The sequence below is a fragment of the Lissotriton helveticus genome, chromosome 6, assembly GCF_964261635.1.
Source record: "Lissotriton helveticus chromosome 6, aLisHel1.1, whole genome shotgun sequence".
NCBI classification, from domain to species: Eukaryota; Metazoa; Chordata; class Amphibia; order Caudata; family Salamandridae; genus Lissotriton; species Lissotriton helveticus.
The window spans coordinates 1,840,553,821-1,840,575,292 of NC_136067.1; the positions used below are offsets into that span (position 1 = coordinate 1,840,553,821).

General features: G+C 42.8%; 1 protein-coding gene across 1 annotated transcript in view; it reads left to right on the forward strand.

Annotated features, from left to right (window-relative positions):
* Nucleotides 1–5,308, forward strand: part of LOC144763808 (putative deoxyribonuclease tatdn3-A) — a 47,997-nt gene extending 42,689 nt beyond the window's left edge. The window contains exons 8-10 of the mRNA XM_078649756.1: nucleotides 15–127; nucleotides 2,029–2,109; nucleotides 4,041–5,308. Coding sequence (XP_078505882.1) covers nucleotides 15–127; nucleotides 2,029–2,109; nucleotides 4,041–4,184 — 338 coding nt within the window. The 3' untranslated portion in view covers nucleotides 4,185–5,308. The remainder of the gene's footprint in view (nucleotides 1–14; nucleotides 128–2,028; nucleotides 2,110–4,040) is intronic.
* The last annotated feature ends 16,164 nt before the right edge of the window (nucleotides 5,309–21,472 follow it).

A 21,472-nucleotide genomic window follows, 5' to 3' on the forward strand; every position in this document is an offset into this window, starting at 1 on the left:
TGTTTGCGTTGCAGGTGTTCAGAAGGCGCTGCTTCATAACTTTGCTGGTAGACTCTCTGCTGCACTGGAGGGGGCACAGGCTGGCTATTACTTCTCGTTTCCTCCAGCCGTCACAAGAAACAACCAAGTAAGTCGCTGGATGGTTCCTCAAATCTTCGTTTAGCAGTGATAGGGTAAATATTGTATGGCATAGTTGCTCTGGTAACTGATTTTTTGTTTAGCGAACTGCATGCTACATAGGCTGATCTCATATTTAATGAATTGCAGACCTGAGATGATGACAAGGACATCCTGACCCCCTCGCAGGGTCGGTGCTGAGCTGGCCTAGGCAATGTAGATGGTGTAGATTAAATGTTTGTGCCACTCCATGTTGCCCACAAATGAACAAGCTTCAAACAAATACCTCGATCTACCTTTTTTAGATTTCTCATCCACTCCAGATCTAGTGCGCCCCGTGATACTGGAGGAAGCTACACAATATACACATAGTGGCGGAACGTCTCAGGACCGCAACATTGCTCTACTCTGGGACCAGAGCACGTGTGTGTTTGATCAACAGCTAAAAAGAGGTTCAAAACTAATAGAAGGGTGAAGCAGGGCTGACTCCAGGCACCACGGCTGCTGTTGTCCCTGCCTCAGTATTATGTGTGGTGAGGTTTGGATTGTGTCTGCAGACATACCAAACACAGCCAACGTGTAGACTTCAGTTCAACTCAACATCAAAACTCCATCCTATTAACAAGAACACTGAACATCCAAGAGGCCAGTTGCAAATGGTTTACAGGTTCTCGAGAGAGATGACCACGAGCCAAACCAGAGAAATGTTAGTGTCTGGTAATCACGATCTCCAAAAATCTGAAATAGAAAGATCCCACTACCTTTCTGGTAAAAAGGTAAATCCACCTGCCATTTTGAGGTCTATGAAACAGCGTGTGCATCCATTCACACCTCAGGTTGACACAATATTCTGATCTGTGGGGAGCAGAATCCTTTCTAATGAAGCAGATATATGGAGGCTAGAGTGACAATACAATCAAATCACTTTTTTTGTGTTTAAAGGCCATTTGAGAAAAAAATATCCATCAGCCACCTAGTTTCCACATGATAGTGCTATAATTTGACAGGATAAGACAGTTTGCCACTCCCTGTTGAAATGGTGGCCACTGCTGAGATAGGCAGTCAAGAGAGACACCTAAGCATCTAACCATCTACTTGATAAGAGATGTCTTTCACAAAAATGGGTCCACAGGCACCCATCCCCCCACGGGCACCTACCCCTCTCTCCGCACATATTGGCTATGTCTTGTAACATTATAAAGAGTGTAATTTTAGGTAAAGTGTACATACTGGTTTTGTCAAAAGGTCAAAATACCAAAATACAAAAATGAATGGTGAGAAAAATAATGATCGGTTGGAATGCTACCAGAGCAATTGCCAGTGGTTAGACTTATTGCAAGCATTCATTCCAACAAATTTTTTGTGTTACCTTTAGCTCCCTGAATAACCATTGGCCTTGTCAAAGTATCAGCAGGGCCTTCCAGATTGGTGGTCACACTAATTGTAACTTTTAGTAAATATTTACTTTAAAAACCTTTGCATGAAGGTGAATGTTTATGTTGTGGCTGTGGAGTCAATTGTAATTATGTGTGTTGTGTGTTTTACTCCAAATTATGCTTTTCCCATTGTTTAGCATGTGAGGTCTTCACTAATAAGTGGTTGATGATGGGTCTCGAGTAAGATGGTTCTGGAGCTTCTTCTTCCACTAGCTTATGCCATTTGAAGTCTCATCAAGTCTCACTACTTTCTATGCTGTGATTTTGTTGAAGCCTGTTCTCTAAAAAAAAGCGCACATTTGTTTTGCTGTATATTGGTTTATGTTGAATGCAGGACCATCCATTGTTAAGCTTTTTTTATTTAACTTCATAATGTAACTTAATATATCAAACTTTATAGCATAGATTGCATGCTTCCCATAGTAGCCACATGATTGACATATTGACTATATGTTTGTGTTTTTCTGAATACCAGCGTGAAAAGATAATTAGGCAAATTCCTTTGGAGAACATTTGTTTGGAGACAGACTCTCCTGCTCTGGGACCTAACAAAGAGGTAGGACTCTATAACAATCAGTTTTCATTTCTAATTGTCTAATGCCTTCATGCTGATTTGTATTTTCATCTGTTGAATTTCTGGTCTGCAATGTTGTAAGTTAGGTTACAACAGGCTGTAAGAATACTTATCTATTTACATTAAAGCTTATATCAGCTGATTCATAAAGAAGTCACAAAGGACGGCAGTCCGATTCACAGCACTTTGTAGCTGGCCTACAGAAGCTAGATGTGAACACAGTGGAAAATCCACGGGAAAGTGTATTGAGGAGAAGGCGTACAACTAGAAATGTATAACTTGAATCGATGTCCGTGCCTACTGCTTGAGAGTTTTTGTTATTCCTAAAACATATGTACAATATAGACTTTTTTGGCAACCTGGTCCTCCATGATTAAGAGGTTGTCTGTGGATGAAGGTTATAGCTGTAGGCAGGACCTGCTTTTTGTGTCTAGCTCTGGAGAAGTAGTGTATTTCTTTCTTCAGAAATTTAAGGCTAGAAGCTCAAGAAGGAGGCTGCAGCAGATAGTTCAGGTAAAGATACATTTTTGTTACAGAGCGTTGTTCATTTTATAGTTAGGTGTGTTAACAAGGGCTTGATGTAGGGTGCACTGAGGGAAAGGTGAGCTGATTGATGACGGGAGGGGGTAAATTAATATTAGCAAGACTAATACCAATGATGTTAATAATAGTGATAATTACTAAATTTCCATACCTGTTCTGCCAATTGAATCATTGTTTTATTCTAGTAATGTATGTAGCAAATGATTCTAGGTTGAAAGTTTAAAATTAAAGGTTTTGAAATTGCAAAAGTCTGCATAAAAAAGTTTGAACCATTTAATTCAAAATTACATGCAGCATATGTAAATGTTAAATAATTTGAAAGCAAACATGATTTTTTCAATTAACACTAACCCCATCAATTATCTTATATGTTAAACATCCTAATCCTTACCCGTTCCCTAAAACTAATTGTATTACAAACTCCATCACTATCTCTTACCCTATCGCTCACCCTTATCCTAAACTTAAGCACAACCTCAGTCCAAGTCTCACCTAAGTCTCAATATAACCCTACCTGTATCACAAACCCTTACTATAACTCTGTTTCTTACCCCAACACACACACCTTTACACTAACCCCAACAGTAATCTTTACTCTTACCCACAATATATGCTTACCAGTGCCCTAATTCTAAAACTACCTCTTACTCTATGCCTTGCCCATTTCACACTTTTTAACCCCAGTTCTAATCCTTACTCCAACCTTAAAATTTACATTTTCCTATTTCTAATGCTAACCCTAATTCTAGCACTGTACTTAATCCTTACTCTATGCGTTTTCACTGTGATCTAACTTAAACGAAATACTTTTTAACTAAATGGTTTTTTTTAACATTTCTGAACCTTCTTTGGGCTTCCCTTTCTTATTTTTCAGTCTTTTTGGTTTCTTGATAATGGTTTTTCCATAGCTTTACTTTCATACTAGCGGTCATACTATAACTCTTTCATTTGAACGTTTAACTATATACTGTTAAAAGTTAAAGGGTTTTGTGCATTGGTGGTGATGAAAAAGAAGTTAATCAATTTGGCCACAATGAATATTGCAGGCTCAATTTGTAGAACATCACATTTGGCAAAAACTGTGATAGCTTCATTTTCACTTAGAGGGGGCAACCCTCTGGTATAGTCCATAGCTAGTGTTGGTTTGGTGCCCACCGTGCATTTTCTTTCATGGTGATTATAGTCTTATGAATATATATTAAAATATTATTTAACAAATGTTCTTTAGGAAAGCATATTGGTTTATGTATAATGAAAACCGTGCCAGAGTTGAAGTTTCTAAAGAATAAAACCTGACTGCATGTGGTCTGGAGTAAAGATCGATATAAAAGCATGACCATGTCATTTGAAAATGTTATCTTTCATTTTAGGAAAGAAATATACCAGAGAACATCAGAATTTCTTGCCAGTATATCGCTGATGTGAAGGGATTGTCACCAGAAACTGTTTGTGAAGTGACATCAAAGAATGCCCTACACCTGTTCCCAAAGATCCATGGCTATCTGAATAGGTGACTTTCAGCAAAGTGTCCAGTATGCTGGTTCCCAATCATTGAATTTGCCGGCGGGCGGACATTATTGGGACCGCTGCAGACTGTGCAATAGGGACCGTGCAAGCAGCAGCACTGCAACCCAAGCATGGCTGGCGCCGCCCGCAAGCACTTGAGACGCAAACTCCTGCGCTCCGCCACAGGACATGACGTCCCCTGCAGTGCCATGGCCACGTTTTTTTGTGTCACACAATCCTGACTGGACCCTGGCTGTGACATCAAGCAGGTGGTCTCACTGACTCAGAGCTGCGTGTGATGTGGGAAATATGAATAAGATGCATTGGAGCTAAGCACTATGAACTGGCTGCCAGGCCTTAGCTCAGCTGGGAGCGCCCCAAGCGCTCACGGGAGCAGCGCGTGCTGGCAGTGCAGGCAGCGCACTGCCAGCTGAGCTTCCACACACACTTTGGCGCGCTTCAGTGACAGACAGCTGAGACATGCATTATGCGTGACAATGAACACCACGCTGAAATGCGTTAGACTTACGCCTGATGCGTGATACTTGGCAGGACTGCACATTTTAATGCTTTGACTACTATTGTTTCTAATTTCTTTTTGGTTCGTATGTTTGCTGATGGTCTCCAAAATCAATAAGACAGGTCATATGTATTCCTGAGATCCATCTGACCTGTAGATGAATGTCCAACTCTAATACAGAGGAGAGTCCCAATAAAATGGACACACAAACTTCTTATCCAGTGATATGAAGAGAAAGAAAGTTGTAACTGAGGTTCGTTAGGAGGGATGTAGGGGACTGAAAGTGAGAGAAAGGAAAGTGGAGACCGTGGAAAGTGGATTCGGCAGGAGAGATGGTAGAATTCTTCCTTCCAAAATGAACCATAGTTTACTGGATCAATTTCTAGAGCTTCAAATCTTTTGAATGAGTACAGCTAGGGATCTTGCAAAATGTAAACAATAGCATATACATAAAGGAAGGGACATTAAGTTTAAGTAAATACAGAAGAAAGAGGCTTCAATGGGGTCTTATGTATTTATGCGTTAACTGGACCCATGTGTGCTCCAAGCCCTGAACCTTTTGGGAGACATGCCAATGGCACCAAGATGCTTTATTAAAGCTCGATTAACATATCTGGTTTGTAAAACAATTGTTGGAGGCCCATCACCAATATCAAGTTGAGTCATTTGAAACCTGTCTGAATCTGTGCATATGGACAATATAAAGACGGCCGACCTTATCTTTTTACCGAAATTCCTCTCCTGAAACTCCCTAACCTTTGGGATAAAAAGGTTCCTGTTTGGTGCTAAGGACTTGGGGTCTGAGGTATGAAGGATCAGGTCGCAAGCAGTACTGCACTGTGATGCAGCCCAATCCTTTTTTCCGTTGTGTCAGATATCAAAATCCATCAAGTTCATCAATAAACAGGTCTTTCACTATTTAGGAGAACACTACATTTTGGACATTGATATATGTATGTATTAATATCGTATTTTTAGAGCACAACTCTAGCCAAATTGCAGCAGAGCATTATACAGGGTCAAATGGAAGCATAAAGTCAACAATTGATAGGATGGGTTATGAATGGGTAATGCATTGGGATGTAGTGTTATTTAAAGAGGTGAGTGTTCAACTCTTTCCTGAACTGGAGTATTCTGATCCTGATGGATAAAGGAATATGTAATAGATCCTGGGTGTATAGCCAGAGAAAACCTGCTGCCTTGGTTTTTTAAAAATTTATTTTTAGACTATTTAGTATGCTGCCATTTTACACTGAAACCACCCTCTAGATCTCTATCTTTGATGACCTTTGAGTTCAGTTGGATCGTGGCTTGTCTTTGGCCCTAATGCTTCTTGATTTGTCTGCAACTTTTGATACTTTTGATCAGTTGATCCAAGGCAGAAGTGGAAGGTCGTGCTTTAGAGTGGCTGATTCATACCTGCAAAATCATATTCAGGCAGTCTTTCATTTTGTTACGAATTTAAGCCTCTGAATCAGGGAGTCCGTCTGTGATAATCCCTAAACCCAACTCTTTTTAATGTGTATCTCCGTTCCCTGGAGAAGTTGCTCCATTCCTTTGGCTTCAGATTCATGAGCTATGTGGACGATACACAAATTTTGGTAACATTTGATGGCTCTGTCCCTCAGACACTAACCAACTTTCATGACTGTATTGTACCAGTTGCAAATTGGCTGGAGATGAATACACTAAAATTCAGTTCATACAAGACACAGGTGCTTTATGTACCTGGCCAGAGGGCTTCAAACATTTTTCCCACTAATTTGCGGCCACAACTTGGCTTCTCTCTTTTTCCAGTGGCCACAGTTCACATTCTTGAATAAGGCTGACGTTGTTAAACTGTCATGTGAATCATCTATCATCTATTTGTTTAAACCAAATGAGGATTTTGCATACAATCCTACCAGCTTTGCCACCCTAAACATGTATACTGATTGCACAGGCCCTAATTCAGAGTCCACTGGATTACTGTAACTTTCTCTTCCTCAGCACAGGATTGGGTCTGTTGTTCCAGTTACAGCATATCCAGAATACAGCAGCAAAGCTTGCCTTTCAATTGCCACGCAATTCTTTGGCCACATCAGCTCTTCAGGCTTCGCATTGATTGCCAATATCTAAGAGGATCATATTCAAATCACTCTGCCATTTGGTTTCAGCTTTTCACCCATTCAGCCTGACGATTTTGCAACATGAATTTTCCAAGCATGTTCCGTCTTGCAAACTTAGATGAGCTTCTGACAATTTCATGATGCTGGCCCGATTACGCCACTCTAAACTTGGCAGTTGCACATTCTCAGTCAGGGTGGCAGCACGCTCTTCGTCTGTGCCTCATGGGCCTTAACTCAGCACCCCGTACTGCCAATCCCCACAGTTACACCCGGATCTAGATAAACCAGACCCTCACATAGTATTTGCACAACACATAAACCTAACCTCATACACACCCTGCTAACTACCACCTACCCTCAAACTACAGAACACATATTCAAACTCTTGCTCTTTAATGCTAGCTGTGCAGTGCTCCAGGCACCAACCATCGCAGACCTCATCACCTATCACAAGCCTCACGCACTCTTCAGCACAGAAACATGGTTCATGTCCACATCTTCGCACCTCCTAGATGTCCTTTTTTCCCAAAGGCTTCAGCATCCATTGTGTGGACAAAGCACATAAAAACTGAAGAGGCCTTGCTGTCATCCATAAGTCCTCCTGGTCCTTCACCCTAGGCAAACAAGTCCATCGAGCTGCTGACGTGCCCTTTCTATTTTCTGCCAATCAGATTATCACCTTACATCTCATCTACAGGCCTCCTGGGCAGAACAAGGACTTAATTGATGTATTTTCAGATCTTCTCACCACTTTATCTATCCAACATGCCCCCACCACGCTCTTTAGTGACGTCAACCTCCCAGACATTGCAAGCTCAACAAAAAGAGCTACCCTCTTCAGTCTCATCGATACACCCAAAGTAGCCCAGGATGTCACAAAAGAAACACACTTCAACACACTCCAAAGGCCACGTCCTCAACCCTGTCTTCTCAATATCACCAACAATCCAATGCAAACCACCCACTCCCTTGGACTCGACCAACAACTTTGCTAAACCAAGGTCAATACCAAATAGAAGACCAAAACTTCTGATCCTTCAAACTCTCCCTAAATAACCTAATGCTTGAACTCATCTCCCACCCAACCAACTCCACATCTGACACAAACACACTTCTAAAAAACCTTCAACACTTTTTTTTAGAAAGGTATGTGAACATCCACACCCCAATTACAACACACAAGTACAAGCCAAAACCATCAGCACCTGGTACTCTAAAGACCTTGCTGACAATAAACAATCTATCCACAAACAGCAAAGAAAGTGTAAGAAAAATACAGCTCCCAAGAACATCCTGATATGGAAGTTCCTCCAGACAACATGCAGACCGCTCATTGCACCAGCAAAAGCAAAGTACTATACCAAGACCATCAGTGAACCCCCAACAGAAACATGAAAACTGTTCGAAACAATCCAGCACTGCAGTAAACCCCTGCCAGACCCACCTATTCCGCACTCCATTGAAAAGTGCAATGTTAGTAACCGCTCTTATTAAAACAAATACAGAAGATCTGATAGCACATCAACAACACCAAGTGTGCAATATCTCTTACACATACCCTTCCCTTATAATCTTGCTATGGTCAACCTTCAAAGCTCCACCTGTGTCACATCTCACTGGCATACTCGACTCCCACAGAAACTACTTCTTATGAAGAAGAACCTCTCACTGTGGATGCTGTCTTACTCCTACTTACCATTGACAATGCCTTCCTCACTCAAAGCATCTTCCCAGAAGCTCTCAAGACAGGCCAGATCTTTCACTCCTAAAGAAACCTAATTGAACCGTGAAGCTATCAGGGTATTACTCAATAACATTAATCAGAAATATAATTGAAAAAGCAGTCTATGCGCAGCTCTAAGATCACATCAATGCTATCTCCTGCGCGACTACCAGCCTGGTTTGAGATCAGGCTGCAGCTTGCAGACTGCCACCTTAGACATCATGGACAATGCCTCCCACACATGAAGATGCCCGCTATCTCCTGATATTGCTTGACCTCTCAGCTGCCTTCCCAACAGTCGACCATCCCACCCTCATAGGCACCCTGGAGTCTCATCAACAAAGTCCTTCACTGGTTTGCCTTCCACCTTTCCAACCAAAACCAATTTGTTCACATGGGCATCTCTTGGTCACAACAGATCCCTATCACCTGTGGAGTCCCCCCAGGGTTTCATTCTGTCTCCGTCATCTTCAACCTTTACAAGGAGCTGGCTTTGGTGCTTTACTCCCAGATAACATGATGAAGATGTACTAATATGCCAATGATAAACAACTCTACCTGAAAGTCTCCTCTGCTTCAGACATCCAATTGCTGTGTCAGATATGACTGTAGCTGTGCACTAATTAAAACTCAATGTTTGTATACAAACAGTTGTTAATAATCATTGGTAAATTTCAGATCTTGATACTTTATTGAGGACATTTTGTAAAGAGAATCCCATTTGTATATCAGGAACCACAGAAATGTTACAGGATGCCAGTGAAAGTACATCATTCTAAATCCCACCATAGGTTCTTGAAGACCAAGAGTTAAGGTACCTATCCATGCTTGAGCTATCACAATTCTCACAAAAGCATTAAGAGTGAATTTCTGATAAAGTTTCATACACGTAGAAAGGTTGCAATGGTATACTTACACATTTGAAACTGTGTCTTCATTCAGATGGCTATATAATTTGCTATATATTGGCCACATAAAGCCAAGCTCAAGTAAAACGAACATTTGGTATCCACATTACAAACAGTAACTTAGTGGTGGCATAGCACACTTTCAATAGGACTCGCAAGCTAATCAAAAATGAATCTATCCAGTACATATGGGCAAAAAACTCTGGGTGCATGGCAGATGTACGTTTTGAACATGGTGGCACTAAGTGTTATTATTTAATCGGATTTGCCTCGTTTTCTTACATTTTGTTCACAAGGGTAATGTGAATTACTTAGGAATAGGAGATTACACAGATTTTCTGCATTTAGAAGTAAGATGGTAGTGTTCAAGCGCTTGCATCAGCAAACTGACACTGAAAAGAGACCTCACATATCTTTCACTTTTTTGTAAAAGGTTTTGTGGATATATTGTTGATAGAGTTCACTGCACTATTGTAGCCTCTCCGGTCTTGAGATATTGGTTGTATTTTGACTTGTAGTAAGCAGAGTACTGAAATCTAGATTCTTGGTAAGTCTTAATGTAGCCATAGGTCTCCATTCTTCATATATTTTCGCTTGGCCTCTTTTTGGGTGTCATGGCACTATATTTGTTATATCTGATGCTTTCGCTTTTTTTACGGCTCTCACCTATAACCTTATTCTTGGTTCGAGATATTTACAGTGGTATTGCTGACCACTTATAAAGATTACAGTCTCCTCACATGTGTCGATTCTCGTAAAGAGATGGGTAAGCACTCAATATGACATATTTAACTTTTATTACCTGGATTTCTTGGTTGCAAGGTGGTTGTGTTGCTCCTTTTCTCAGGATCAGTGAACAAATGCCCGGGTATATAAGCACCTCCTGTTCCTTCATATGTTGTTAGTGTAATCATAAAACGATATCATATGTGTGCATGTCTGCTCTAGCTATTGGACCCTGGTGCAATAGGCGAATGGACTAGTAGCAGCTGATAGTAGATTTTGTATTGCCTTGATATGTCTGGAATGCTGAGGGGAAGAATAAGTAATAGCCAGTTGGCAGAGAGTTAGTGGTGCCACAGTTCATGGTGTCCTTTGGGTAAGGCTGCAACCTGTCTAAAATTATTCTCTACTTGTTATTTGCTTTGTATAAATCAGACAAGGTGAGCTGCAAAGGTAAAAAGATCAGAATGTTGACATATTACAAATAAATCTTTAGGTGTGGAGATTTAGATGTGCACAGTGAAGCCTCAGATATCCACAGTAGGTCCAGGACATGGATTAAACAGTTTATTACAGAACAAAAGAGTGATCATGCATATTGATCAGAAAGTAACTACAGTGAAATAATACCAGTGCATTTCTAAACCACAATGTGAGCGACTTCTTCTCGATCACATTTTGAAATTTTCACAAGTTTGAAATGTGTTGTGAAAATACAAGTATAATTTCTTTCTTTCTTCCTGTATGCACTAAAGTATTGAACACCCAGGATTCGCAGGACTATACATTTAACTTATGTAATAAGGTTTCTTAAAAGCATGCAAAATGGCAGGGGACGAATATGGAACAGCATAAAATTTAGATACAGATAAAGCACAGTGGAACATTAAATATATCTAACGTTTTCTGGAAGTGGTGGTTTGTGGGTTTACACCTGTAGCAGAGAAGTGCTTTTTCTGGTGAGTTATAGACCTGTACCAATGAGCTTCTCATGAAGGGAAGGCTGCTGCTTTCAAATGTCTTGTAGGCGATACCGCAGACATTAACCCCTTGGCTGCGGGGCGTATTAACCTGCTGTGCGGGTGGGAGGGAGACGCACGCGGCGCCGCCGTGCTTGTGATGAGCTAAGCTCGTCATGAGGCACAGTGGAGCTGCACTCATGACGAGCTGAGCTCGTCACGACCACACCCGTTTTGGAACGTTCAGCACAGTGGGGAAATTATCCCCGCGTGTGAACGTTCCAACGGTCATGACGAGCTCAGCTCGTCCTGAGTGCAGCTCAACCGTGCCTCATGACGAGCTGAGCTCGTCATGAGCAGGCAACGGGTTGAAGGGGAACCGTGCCTAAAGTGGAAGCCAGTGTCCACTTTACCTTGAACTGAGTGATTGTTAGGTCAGCTTGCTTTAAACATGGTGTTTGTGAGAGTCCTCATTGCAAGCACAACTTCTCTTCATTTAGTGTCTTCTTTTCCAAAGCAGGAGCATCTTAATGAACTTCACATGATGCGTATCGTCATGGTTATTTCAAATGTGCCTGACCTAAAAGACAACAAAAAAATAGCTTTAATGTGAATGTTTATTTGAAAATTAATTCTTTTTAAGGGTTTCCATAATCCCTTTAAAAAAAATACTACAGTACCACTAAACATCAAATATATATATCTATCTATCTATCTCTCTCTCTCTCTCTCTCTCTCTCTCTATATATATATATATATATATATATATATATATATATATATATATATATATATATATATATATATATATATTTAGGCAGAAAAACGTCTCCAGCAGTCACGCAGGTTTGATAGACGAGACAAACCCAGGTACTGGTGCTGATTATTTTATTTTGCTCTCCACCACACCACCATTACGTGTTTCGGCCAAACACGGCCTTGCTTGATCACATGACAACGTTGTAGGGGCGTATGTGCTCAACTTAAAGTGCTAGTGCCAACAAAAAAGTATTCATTTCATAGACATGCAAAACATCCTATCTAAAAAACATTACTGCATAAATGCAAGTATGCACGTAAGTAACCTTGTAAAGTGCTCGTGCTGCATATAAACTACCAGGATATGTGCATCAAAATGGTACTAGTTGAGTCTATAATTATAAATACACAAATATAAATATAAATACACATATAAATATAGCAGCAACATACAAGATATAAAACAAATGAATAGCTTGGTATGAATTTTTTAAAAATTAATATTATTACACCACATTATCATTGTTATCCAGATCCTATCTATGTACATAAAATGTATTTATACAGTTGTTGCAAGAAAACTATGCCATTAATCGAGTCCTGAGTACTAATTGAGTGCCCATGCGTCTGAGTGAAACAAGACACAGGCAAACCATCAAATGTTACGCATTCTAATTGCTAACAATTGATGGGTAATCACACCCAAGTGGGTAAGGCAATTGAACATACAATGTACAAAGATTAACATACGTGTAAATTCAGCAATAAATATTGGCATGATATATAAAAATAGTGCTACCAAGTGAAAATGTGAAATTACAAAGTGATTATTTAAAAACAATACTTTTAGACAATAGAAAAATATAGTTGAGATAGCTGGTATGTTTACCTATATACAGTTAATCAATTGTGTGAACAGTATTCATAAGTATGTGTGGCAGTCCTCCCCTGCATTGAGACCATTAGGGGTCTTGGTGTCTAATAAAATTATGTGTCTGGTCTCTAATCTACGCAACTGCAACTCTCGGTCTCCTCCCCTCCTCTGTGGTGGTACCGTGTCAATGACAAAATATCTCAATCCTGCAGAATTTTTGCCGTGAAACTCCTCAAAGTGCCTGGCTACCGGGTACGCAGTGTCGCCGTTGGAAATGGCCCTTAGGTGCTGAAGGATACGTTTGTACACCTGTGGTCTTGTGCTACCAACGTAAGGAAGGCCACAGGGGCACTCCAGCACATACACTGCGTACTCGGTGCCGCATGTCAATTTATGTTTAATTACAGTGGATCTGTCACTAAATGGAGTAGAATATTATTTTCTACTTACTCCATTTTTACAGGCTTTGCAAGAGGAGCACTTGAGGAAGCCCTTACTTGAGTCCAACCACAAGCCTGTGGTCCTGATCTCGTGGCTACCTGAAACCAAACAATTGTTCATAGTCCTAGCTCTTTTATAGGCTATGCTGGGGGTGCCCTTAACCTGACTACCTAGGACAGGATCACTAGATATGAGTGCCCAGTTGCGTTTGACTATGTTTCTGATAGTCGAGTGCTGGTTGTTAAATGTAAAGATGAGTCTAGTTTCTTTATCCGCACCTATTGATGTAACATTCCTGCTTTGAATGGTTTTAGACAGCAAAATTGTTCTGTCTAGAGAGTTCTCTCTATTGTTAGCTTTGTCTATACTCTCACTAGAGTAACCTCGTTGCAGGAATCTATATTTGCAAGCTAACTGGGCCTCTTTGCAGTCAATATCGGTGCTACAAATCCTCCTGATACGGAACATTTCCCCGTAGGGAATGCTCCTTATCAGGTGGGCAGGGTGGTGACTTCCTGCGTGAAGGACACTATTACCCGCAGTTGGTTTGCGGTAAAGTTTGGTTTGAAGTTTCCCCCCACTATGGAAAACCTCCACATCTAAGAAACAAATTGATGCGTCGCTGATATGGGCAGTAAACTGTAGGTTAAGGTTATTATGGTTCAAATTGTCAATGAACTCGACTGCCTCAGTATGTGACCCATCCCAAATTACAAAGAGGTCGTTTATGTAACGTAACCACTTTATGATTTTGGTATTCATGATGTCGCCGAACATTGGCATGAGGACCTGCTCCTCCCAGTATCCCATGTGCAAACAGGCATAACTTGGAGAAAAGCAGGCCCCCATCGCCACTCCCCTAGTCTGCTGAAACAACTGTTTCCCAAATAAGAAAAAGTTGTTTTCAAGGCACAGAGTGATCATGGCTATAATCATGCGTGTATGTTCGGTCAGGCACACAGGTCTAGAACCAAGGAAATGCTGCATTGCGCTAAGCCCATCCTTGTGAAAAATACTGGTGTACAATGAGGTAACATCTAGTGAAATTAACAAATAGTTGTGTTTCCACTCCACATCATTTATCTTGCTCAAGAAGTCTCCTGTATCGAGCACAAACGATGGTAAAGACTTGACAAATTCTTGCAGAAAAAAGTCCACATATTTGCTTACGTTTTCAAGTATGCTAGTGATAGAGCAAGATTTCGCATCGCGACTTGCTCGATTCATGAACCTCGATTTTGTCATAACCTCATAACAAACGTACGTTATTATTAATATCTTTATTTTGGATACGCGTGAAAGGTAGCGAAGCTTGCATATGTGTTTTACTAAAATAAGTAATCCTTGTCCCTAAAAATGGCCGCTGCTTGCCTTTTCGCTTTTGCGCATGCGTTAGTCACACTCACGTGACTCTACGTAGAGGTAGTTCTGGAGGGAAAGGGGGGCGCATGCGTAATACGCAGCTTTCGTGATAACGTGGTGATGCTCGTGCAATTGCTCTCGTATTAGTGTATATATTGCTAATGTCTAATTGCATAGTATATTTTTTATTATGATAAATCTGAAGTACAAAGTAACGACATGTAATACATCCATTTATTTCTGTGTATTAATTTGTTTTCGCTTACTTTTCATGTATCCTCGACACTGAAGGGTAACGGGGCTGGGGAGTCCATCTTGGAGGGTATTTCTGCGCAGACTCAGCCATGGTGCGGTGACATTGAAACCAAGCCAAAGAAGGTTGATGCCAGAGCCAGCATGGGAACGTGCACCTTCACCCAGCCAAGGCATCATGATTGTATTCTATTGTATCAAAATGTGTTCTTTCCATTGTATTCTCTGAGACTTCTCGTGGGAAACCCAATCTTGCTAGGCGGCACCCTAGGATGCTAAGTAAGGCTTGTAATAGTCTGTTCTGATTGGTGTGTTAACCAAATCCTACCTTAGGACCAATCAAAATTTGGGGATTCTGACACTTTGCAACATTGGGGGGTGGTACCCTGTCCCAAAACAGTATATCTACCCTGGGTTCACCTAGGGAAATTGTCCGACTTGTCTGAATAGCTGACCTGTCACTGACCCAACGCACTCAATAGGTGACTTGATACAGAGCGCTGCGGAGCACTCTGTCCGAAATTGACCATAGACTAAGGTTTTACTAAACCTTAAAGTGCTGGCGGAGCACTTTGCTGGGAGTTCGTTGACCCAATCGGGGTCCTGACTGATAGCTGCAGAGAGGGTGGAGCGCAGGCGTTGCTTCCGAACTGCGGGTGCTGGTCGTGTCCTGGTGGTCCCGTCCTGATCCTAATCTGAGGGTTTCCTGTCCTGTCCTGGGTGTCCATTCTGCACCTGCTGTCCATTGAGGGGTATCCTTCCTTGAGGGTTTCCTGTCCTTAACTGACCCGTGGCCAGGGTTTGGTTTTTCACACCAGTCTAGGTAAATATTGCTCTGAATCTCCTGAAACTGCACCTTTCTATTTTTCTGTCTTTGCTTCAATAAAGACATATCTTTGCATATGATAAGTTTTTTCCATGCTTTTCTGCAACTCATTGCATCTCATGAAACGTATGCATTTATTTTCATAGCTTGTTCCTATGTTACCCTTCCTTTTACAAATAATTTTCCTGTTTACAATTTATATCTGGTTTGATGGGTTCTAAAAAAATTTCTCACTAAACTGAATGAAGAGATTTTCTGAAGTTATAGCGTGTCCTACTTTTCACGTTAATCGAACTGTTTAGATTTCTAAGATTTCCCATTCCATAGTATAAAAGATACTTGCCCTAGTTAATTCTTCATCACCCATGTCCACTCTTGTATGATTAGTTTACTAGCTTAGCAGGTTCCCAGTCGCATTTCTCTTGAATCCAAATGTTTTTGCTTACTGACTATCTGCTCAATGAAAGTTGGATTTTCACACTGATTTGAACTTTATATAAACTTTATAAAACTTCTAGTTGTCCGTGGTCATTTTATGAAAGTAAAGTCATTTGCTGCCTTTCCTTTTACAGCTAGCTCCCTGATCCATTGTGGTCATAGGTACCCGTAACAGTGGATGGTAAGTCGGGTACACTAGAAAATAGAAAAGGAACTCACAATTATTGGTAGTAGATTGTGACGTCATCCGATCAATGTATCTGGTGATTTGAAATATATGGGCCCGAAGCCGGAAGTGGCGAAATTATTGGTCGGGTGACCCGCGATCTCTAGCAGTAATTTTCTGGTAGCAGAGTTATGGTTAGGGAATAGTTAAAAGGTTAGGTAGGACTAGTTAAATTAGCTAGGTTGGACGCTGCTAGTTCAAATGACAAACTGCTGCTAAAAGTACAAGTGTTTCTCTGGATTGATCACCCACGTGAAATGCCTTGCGTGAAAAATTATGAAATGTTTTAAACTGTTTTTCTTATTGTTATATTGATATATGTATTAACCCATTCGTTCGTAATTGTTATATGTTGTTAGGAATCCCCGGGGAATTGAATAGCGAGTGGTGAATAGAATCCATTCGCGTTGAGGTCACCTACTCTAAGGAAAGTTGGTGCAGGTTAGGCAGGACTGGAAGCGCTAACTAGGGTTTTTTCCGAATGCATGTTTGAATAAATGTTAGTAACGAGGTTCATTGGCAAAATTCCCATTGTGGCATAAACCTATTTAGGGTCACATCGGAAGAGTAGCAGGTTCATCGGAGCTTAGGTGAAAGCAAAGGGGCTCGCTGGGGAAACCTTAGTCTCGAATATATCCCGGTAAAGTGGATGAGTCTAGGGGAGTAACAGGTTCTCCGATGCTAGAGTGAAGGGTAGGCAGAGAAGACTTATCCGTAGTGAGTGAAAAGTAAATGGAAGTAGTTTACTTGCAGTGAAAAATTTCTTTCTGTCTAGACACTTGAGTACGGTGGCGAATGTGTAATTGTTGTAAAATAACCAAGCACTAAGCACTTTAGAAAGAAAGGAAGTTTCCGTTACCTTGTGAAGGAGGGAGTCAGTCGCGAAGCTTCTCTGACATCACTCTGTGCCGCGCTGGGATTGGTAGCTTGTCTCCTTTCTGGTGAAGAATTGGCTTGGTAGTTTGGTCTGCCCTGTTCCCATGATGCACTGGGCCAGGGACAGACTAATTTGCATATAGCCAGGTTCTGAGCTGGGATGGGGCAGTGAGATAAATAACGGTGATGGATCAAGCCCTGATCTTTGGACTGGGTAAGAGTGGTCTGCTTAATTCAGACACTCTGTTCATCACCACCCCCTTTTCTGTATCGTTTTTGGCCACTATAGGTGTGGCAGGGTATACTCAGACATGAGTCCCTTTCTCACTGCTTCATCAGGATTCAAGCAAGCCGGGCCGAAGAGGCTGAAATGCCAGAAACCGGTCCCCGGTAGCTTGTCTCCTTTCTGGTGAAGAATTGGCTTGGTAGTTTGGTCTGCCCTGTTCCCATGATGCACTGGGCCAGGGACAGACTAATTTGCATATAGCCAGGTTCTGAGCTGGGATGGGGCAGTGAGATAAATAACGGTGATGGATCAAGCCCTGATCTTTGGACTGGGTAAGAGTGGTCTGCTTAATTCAGACACTCTGTTCATCACCACCCCCTTTTCTGTATCGTTTTTGGCCACTATAGGTGTGGCAGGGTATACTCAGACATGAGTCCCTTTCTCACTGCTCCATCAGGATTCAAGCAAGCCGGGCCGAAGAGGCTGAAATGCCAGAAACCGGTCCCCGGTAGCTTGTCTCTTTTCTGGTGAAGAATTGGCTTGGTAGTTTGGTCTGCCCTGTTCCCATGATGCACTGGGCCAGGGACAGACTAATTTGCATATAGCCAGGTTCTGAGCTGGGATGGGGCAGTGAGATAAATAACGGTGATGGATCAAGCCCTGATCTTTGGACTGGGTAAGAGTGGTCTGCTTAATTCAGACACTCTGTTCATCACCACCCCCTTTTCTGTATCGTTTTTGGCCACTATAGGTGTGGCAGGGTATACTCAGACATGAGTCCCTTTCTCACTGCTCCATCAGGATTCAAGCAAGCCGGGCCGAAGAAGCTGAAATGCCAGAAACCGGTCCCCGGTAGCTTGTCTCCTTTCTGGTGAAGAATTGGCTTGGTAGTTTGGTCTGCCCAGTTCCCATGATGCACTGGGCCAGGGACAGACTAATTTGCATATAGCCAGGTTCTGAGCTGGGATGGGGCAGTGAGATAAATAACGGTGATGGATCAAGCCCTGATCTTTGGACTGGGTAAGAGTGGTCTGCTTAATTCAGACACTCTGTTCATCACCACCCCCTTTTCTGTATCGTTTTTGGCCACTATAGGTGTGGCAGGGTATACTCAGACATGAGTCCCTTTCTCACTGCTCCATCAGGATTCAAGCAAGCCGGGCCGAAGAGGCTGAAATGCCAGAAACCGGTCCCCGGTAGCTTGTCTCCTTTCTGGTGAAGAATTGGCTTGGTAGTTTGGTCTGCCCTGTTCCCATGATGCACTGGGACAGGGACAGACTAATTTGCATATAGCCAGGTTCTGAGCTGGGATGGGGCAGTGAGATAAATAACGGTGATGGATCAAGCCCTGATCTTTGGACTGGGTAAGAGTGGTCTGCTTAATTCAGACACTCTGTTCATCACCACCCCCTTTTCTGTATCGTTTTTGGCCACTATAGGTGTGGCAGGGTATACTCAGACATGAGTCCCTTTCTCACTGCTCCATCAGGATTCAAGCAAGCCGGGCCGAAGAGGCTGAAATGCCAGAAACCGGTCCCCGGTAGCTTGTCTCCTTTCTGGTGAAGAATTGGCTTGGTAGTTTGGTCTGCCCTGTTCCCATGATGCACTGGGCCAGGGACAGACTAATTTGCATATAGCCAGGTTCTGAGCTGGGATGGGGCAGTGAGATAAATAACGGTGATGGATCAAGCCCTGATCTTTGGACTGGGTAAGAGTGGTCTGCTTAATTCAGACACTCTGTTCATCACCACCCCCTTTTCTGTATCGTTTTTGGCCACTATAGGTGTGGCAGGGTATACTCAGACATGAGTCCCTTTCTCACTGCTCCATCAGGATTCAAGCAAGCCGGGCCGAAGAGGCTGAAATGCCAGAAACCGGTCCCCGGTAGCTTGTCTCCTTTCTGGTGAAGAATTGGCTTGGTAGTTTGGTCTGCCCTGTTCCCATGATGCACTGGGCCAGGGACAGACTAATTTGCATATAGCCAGGTTCTGAGCTGGGATGGGGCAGTGAGATAAATAACGGTGATGGATCAAGCCCTGATCTTTGGACTGGGTAAGAGTGGTCTGCTTAATTCAGACACTCTGTTCATCACCACCCCCTTTTCTGTATCGTTTTTGGCCACTATAGGTGTGGCAGGGTATACTCAGACATGAGTCCCTTTCTCACTGCTCCATCAGGATTCAAGCAAGCCGGGCCGAAGAGGCTGAAATGCCAGAAACCGGTCCCCGGTAGCTTGTCTCCTTTCTGGTGAAGAATTGGCTTGGTAGTTTGGTCTGCCCTGTTCCCATGATGCACTGGGCCAGGGACAGACTAATTTGCATATAGCCAGGTTCTGAGCTGGGATGGGGCAGTGAGATAAATAACGGTGATGGATCAAGCCCTGATCTTTGGACTGGGTAAGAGTGGTCTGCTTAATTCAGACACTCTGTTCATCACCACCCCCTTTTCTGTATCGTTTTTGGCCACTATAGGTGTGGCAGGGTATACTCAGACATGAGTCCCTTTCTCACTGCTCCATCAGGATTCAAGCAAGCCGGGCCGAAGAGGCTGAAATGCCAGAAACCGGTCCCCGGTAGCTTGTCTCTTTTCTGGTGAAGAATTGGCTTGGTAGTTTGGTCTGCCCTGTTCCCATGATGCACTGGGCCAGGGACAGACTAATTTGCATATAGCCAGGTTCTGAGCTGGGATGGGGCAGTGAGATAAATAACGGTGATGGATCAAGCCCTGATCTTTGGACTGGGTAAGAGTGGTCTGCTTAATTCAGACACTCTGTTCATCACCACCCCCTTTTCTGTATCGTTTTTGGCCACTATAGGTGTGGCAGGGTATACTCAGACATGAGTCCCTTTCTCACTGCTCCATCAGGATTCAAGCAAGCCGGGCCGAAGAGGCTGAAATGCCAGAAACCGGTCCCCGGTAGCTTGTCTCCTTTCTGGTGAAGAATTGGCTTGGTAGTTTGGTCTGCCCTGTTCCCATGATGCACTGGGCCAGGGACAGACTAATTTGCATATAGCCAGGTTCTGAGCTGGGATGGGGCAGGTGAGATAAATAACGGTGATGGATCAAGCCCTGATCTTTGGACTGGGTAAGAGTGGTCTGCTTAATTCAGACACTCTGTTCATCACCACCCCCTTTTCTGTATCGTTTTTGGCCACTATAGGTGTGGCAGGGTATACTCAGACATGAGTCCCTTTCTCACTGCTCCATCAGGATTCAAGCAAGCCGGGCCGAAGAGGCTGAAATGCCAGAAACCGGTCCCCGGTAGCTTGTCTCCTTTCTGGTGAAGAATTGGCTTGGTAGTTTGGTCTGCCCTGTTCCCATGATGCACTGGGCCAGGGACAGACTAATTTGCATATAGCCAGGTTCTGAGCTGGGATGGGGCAGTGAGATAAATAACGGTGATGGATCAAGCCCTGATCTTTGGACTGGGTAAGAGTGGTCTGCTTAATTCAGACACTCTGTTCATCACCACCCCCTTTTCTGTATCGTTTTTGGCCACTATAGGTGTGGCAGGGTATACTCAGACATGAGTCCCTTTCTCACTGCTCCATCAGGATTCAAGCAAGCCGGGCCGAAGAGGCTGAAATGCCAGAAACCGGTCCCCGGTAGCTTGTCTCCTTTCTGGTGAAGAATTGGCTTGGTAGTTTGGTCTGCCCTGTTCCCATGATGCACTGGGCCAGGGACAGACTAATTTGCATATAGCCAGGTTCTGAGCTGGGATGGGGCAGTGAGATAAATAACGGTGATGGATCAAGCCCTGATCTTTGGACTGGGTAAGAGTGGTCTGCTTAATTCAGACACTCTGTTCATCACCACCCCCTTTTCTGTATCGTTTTTGGCCACTATAGGTGTGGCAGGGTATACTCAGACATGAGTCCCTTTCTCACTGCTCCATCAGGATTCAAGCAAGCCGGGCCGAAGAGGCTGAAATGCCAGAAACCGGTCCCCGGTAGCTTGTCTCCTTTCTGGTGAAGAATTGGCTTGGTAGTTTGGTCTGCCCTGTTCCCATGATGCACTGGGCCAGGGACAGACTAATTTGCATATAGCCAGGTTCTGAGCTGGGATGGGGCAGTGA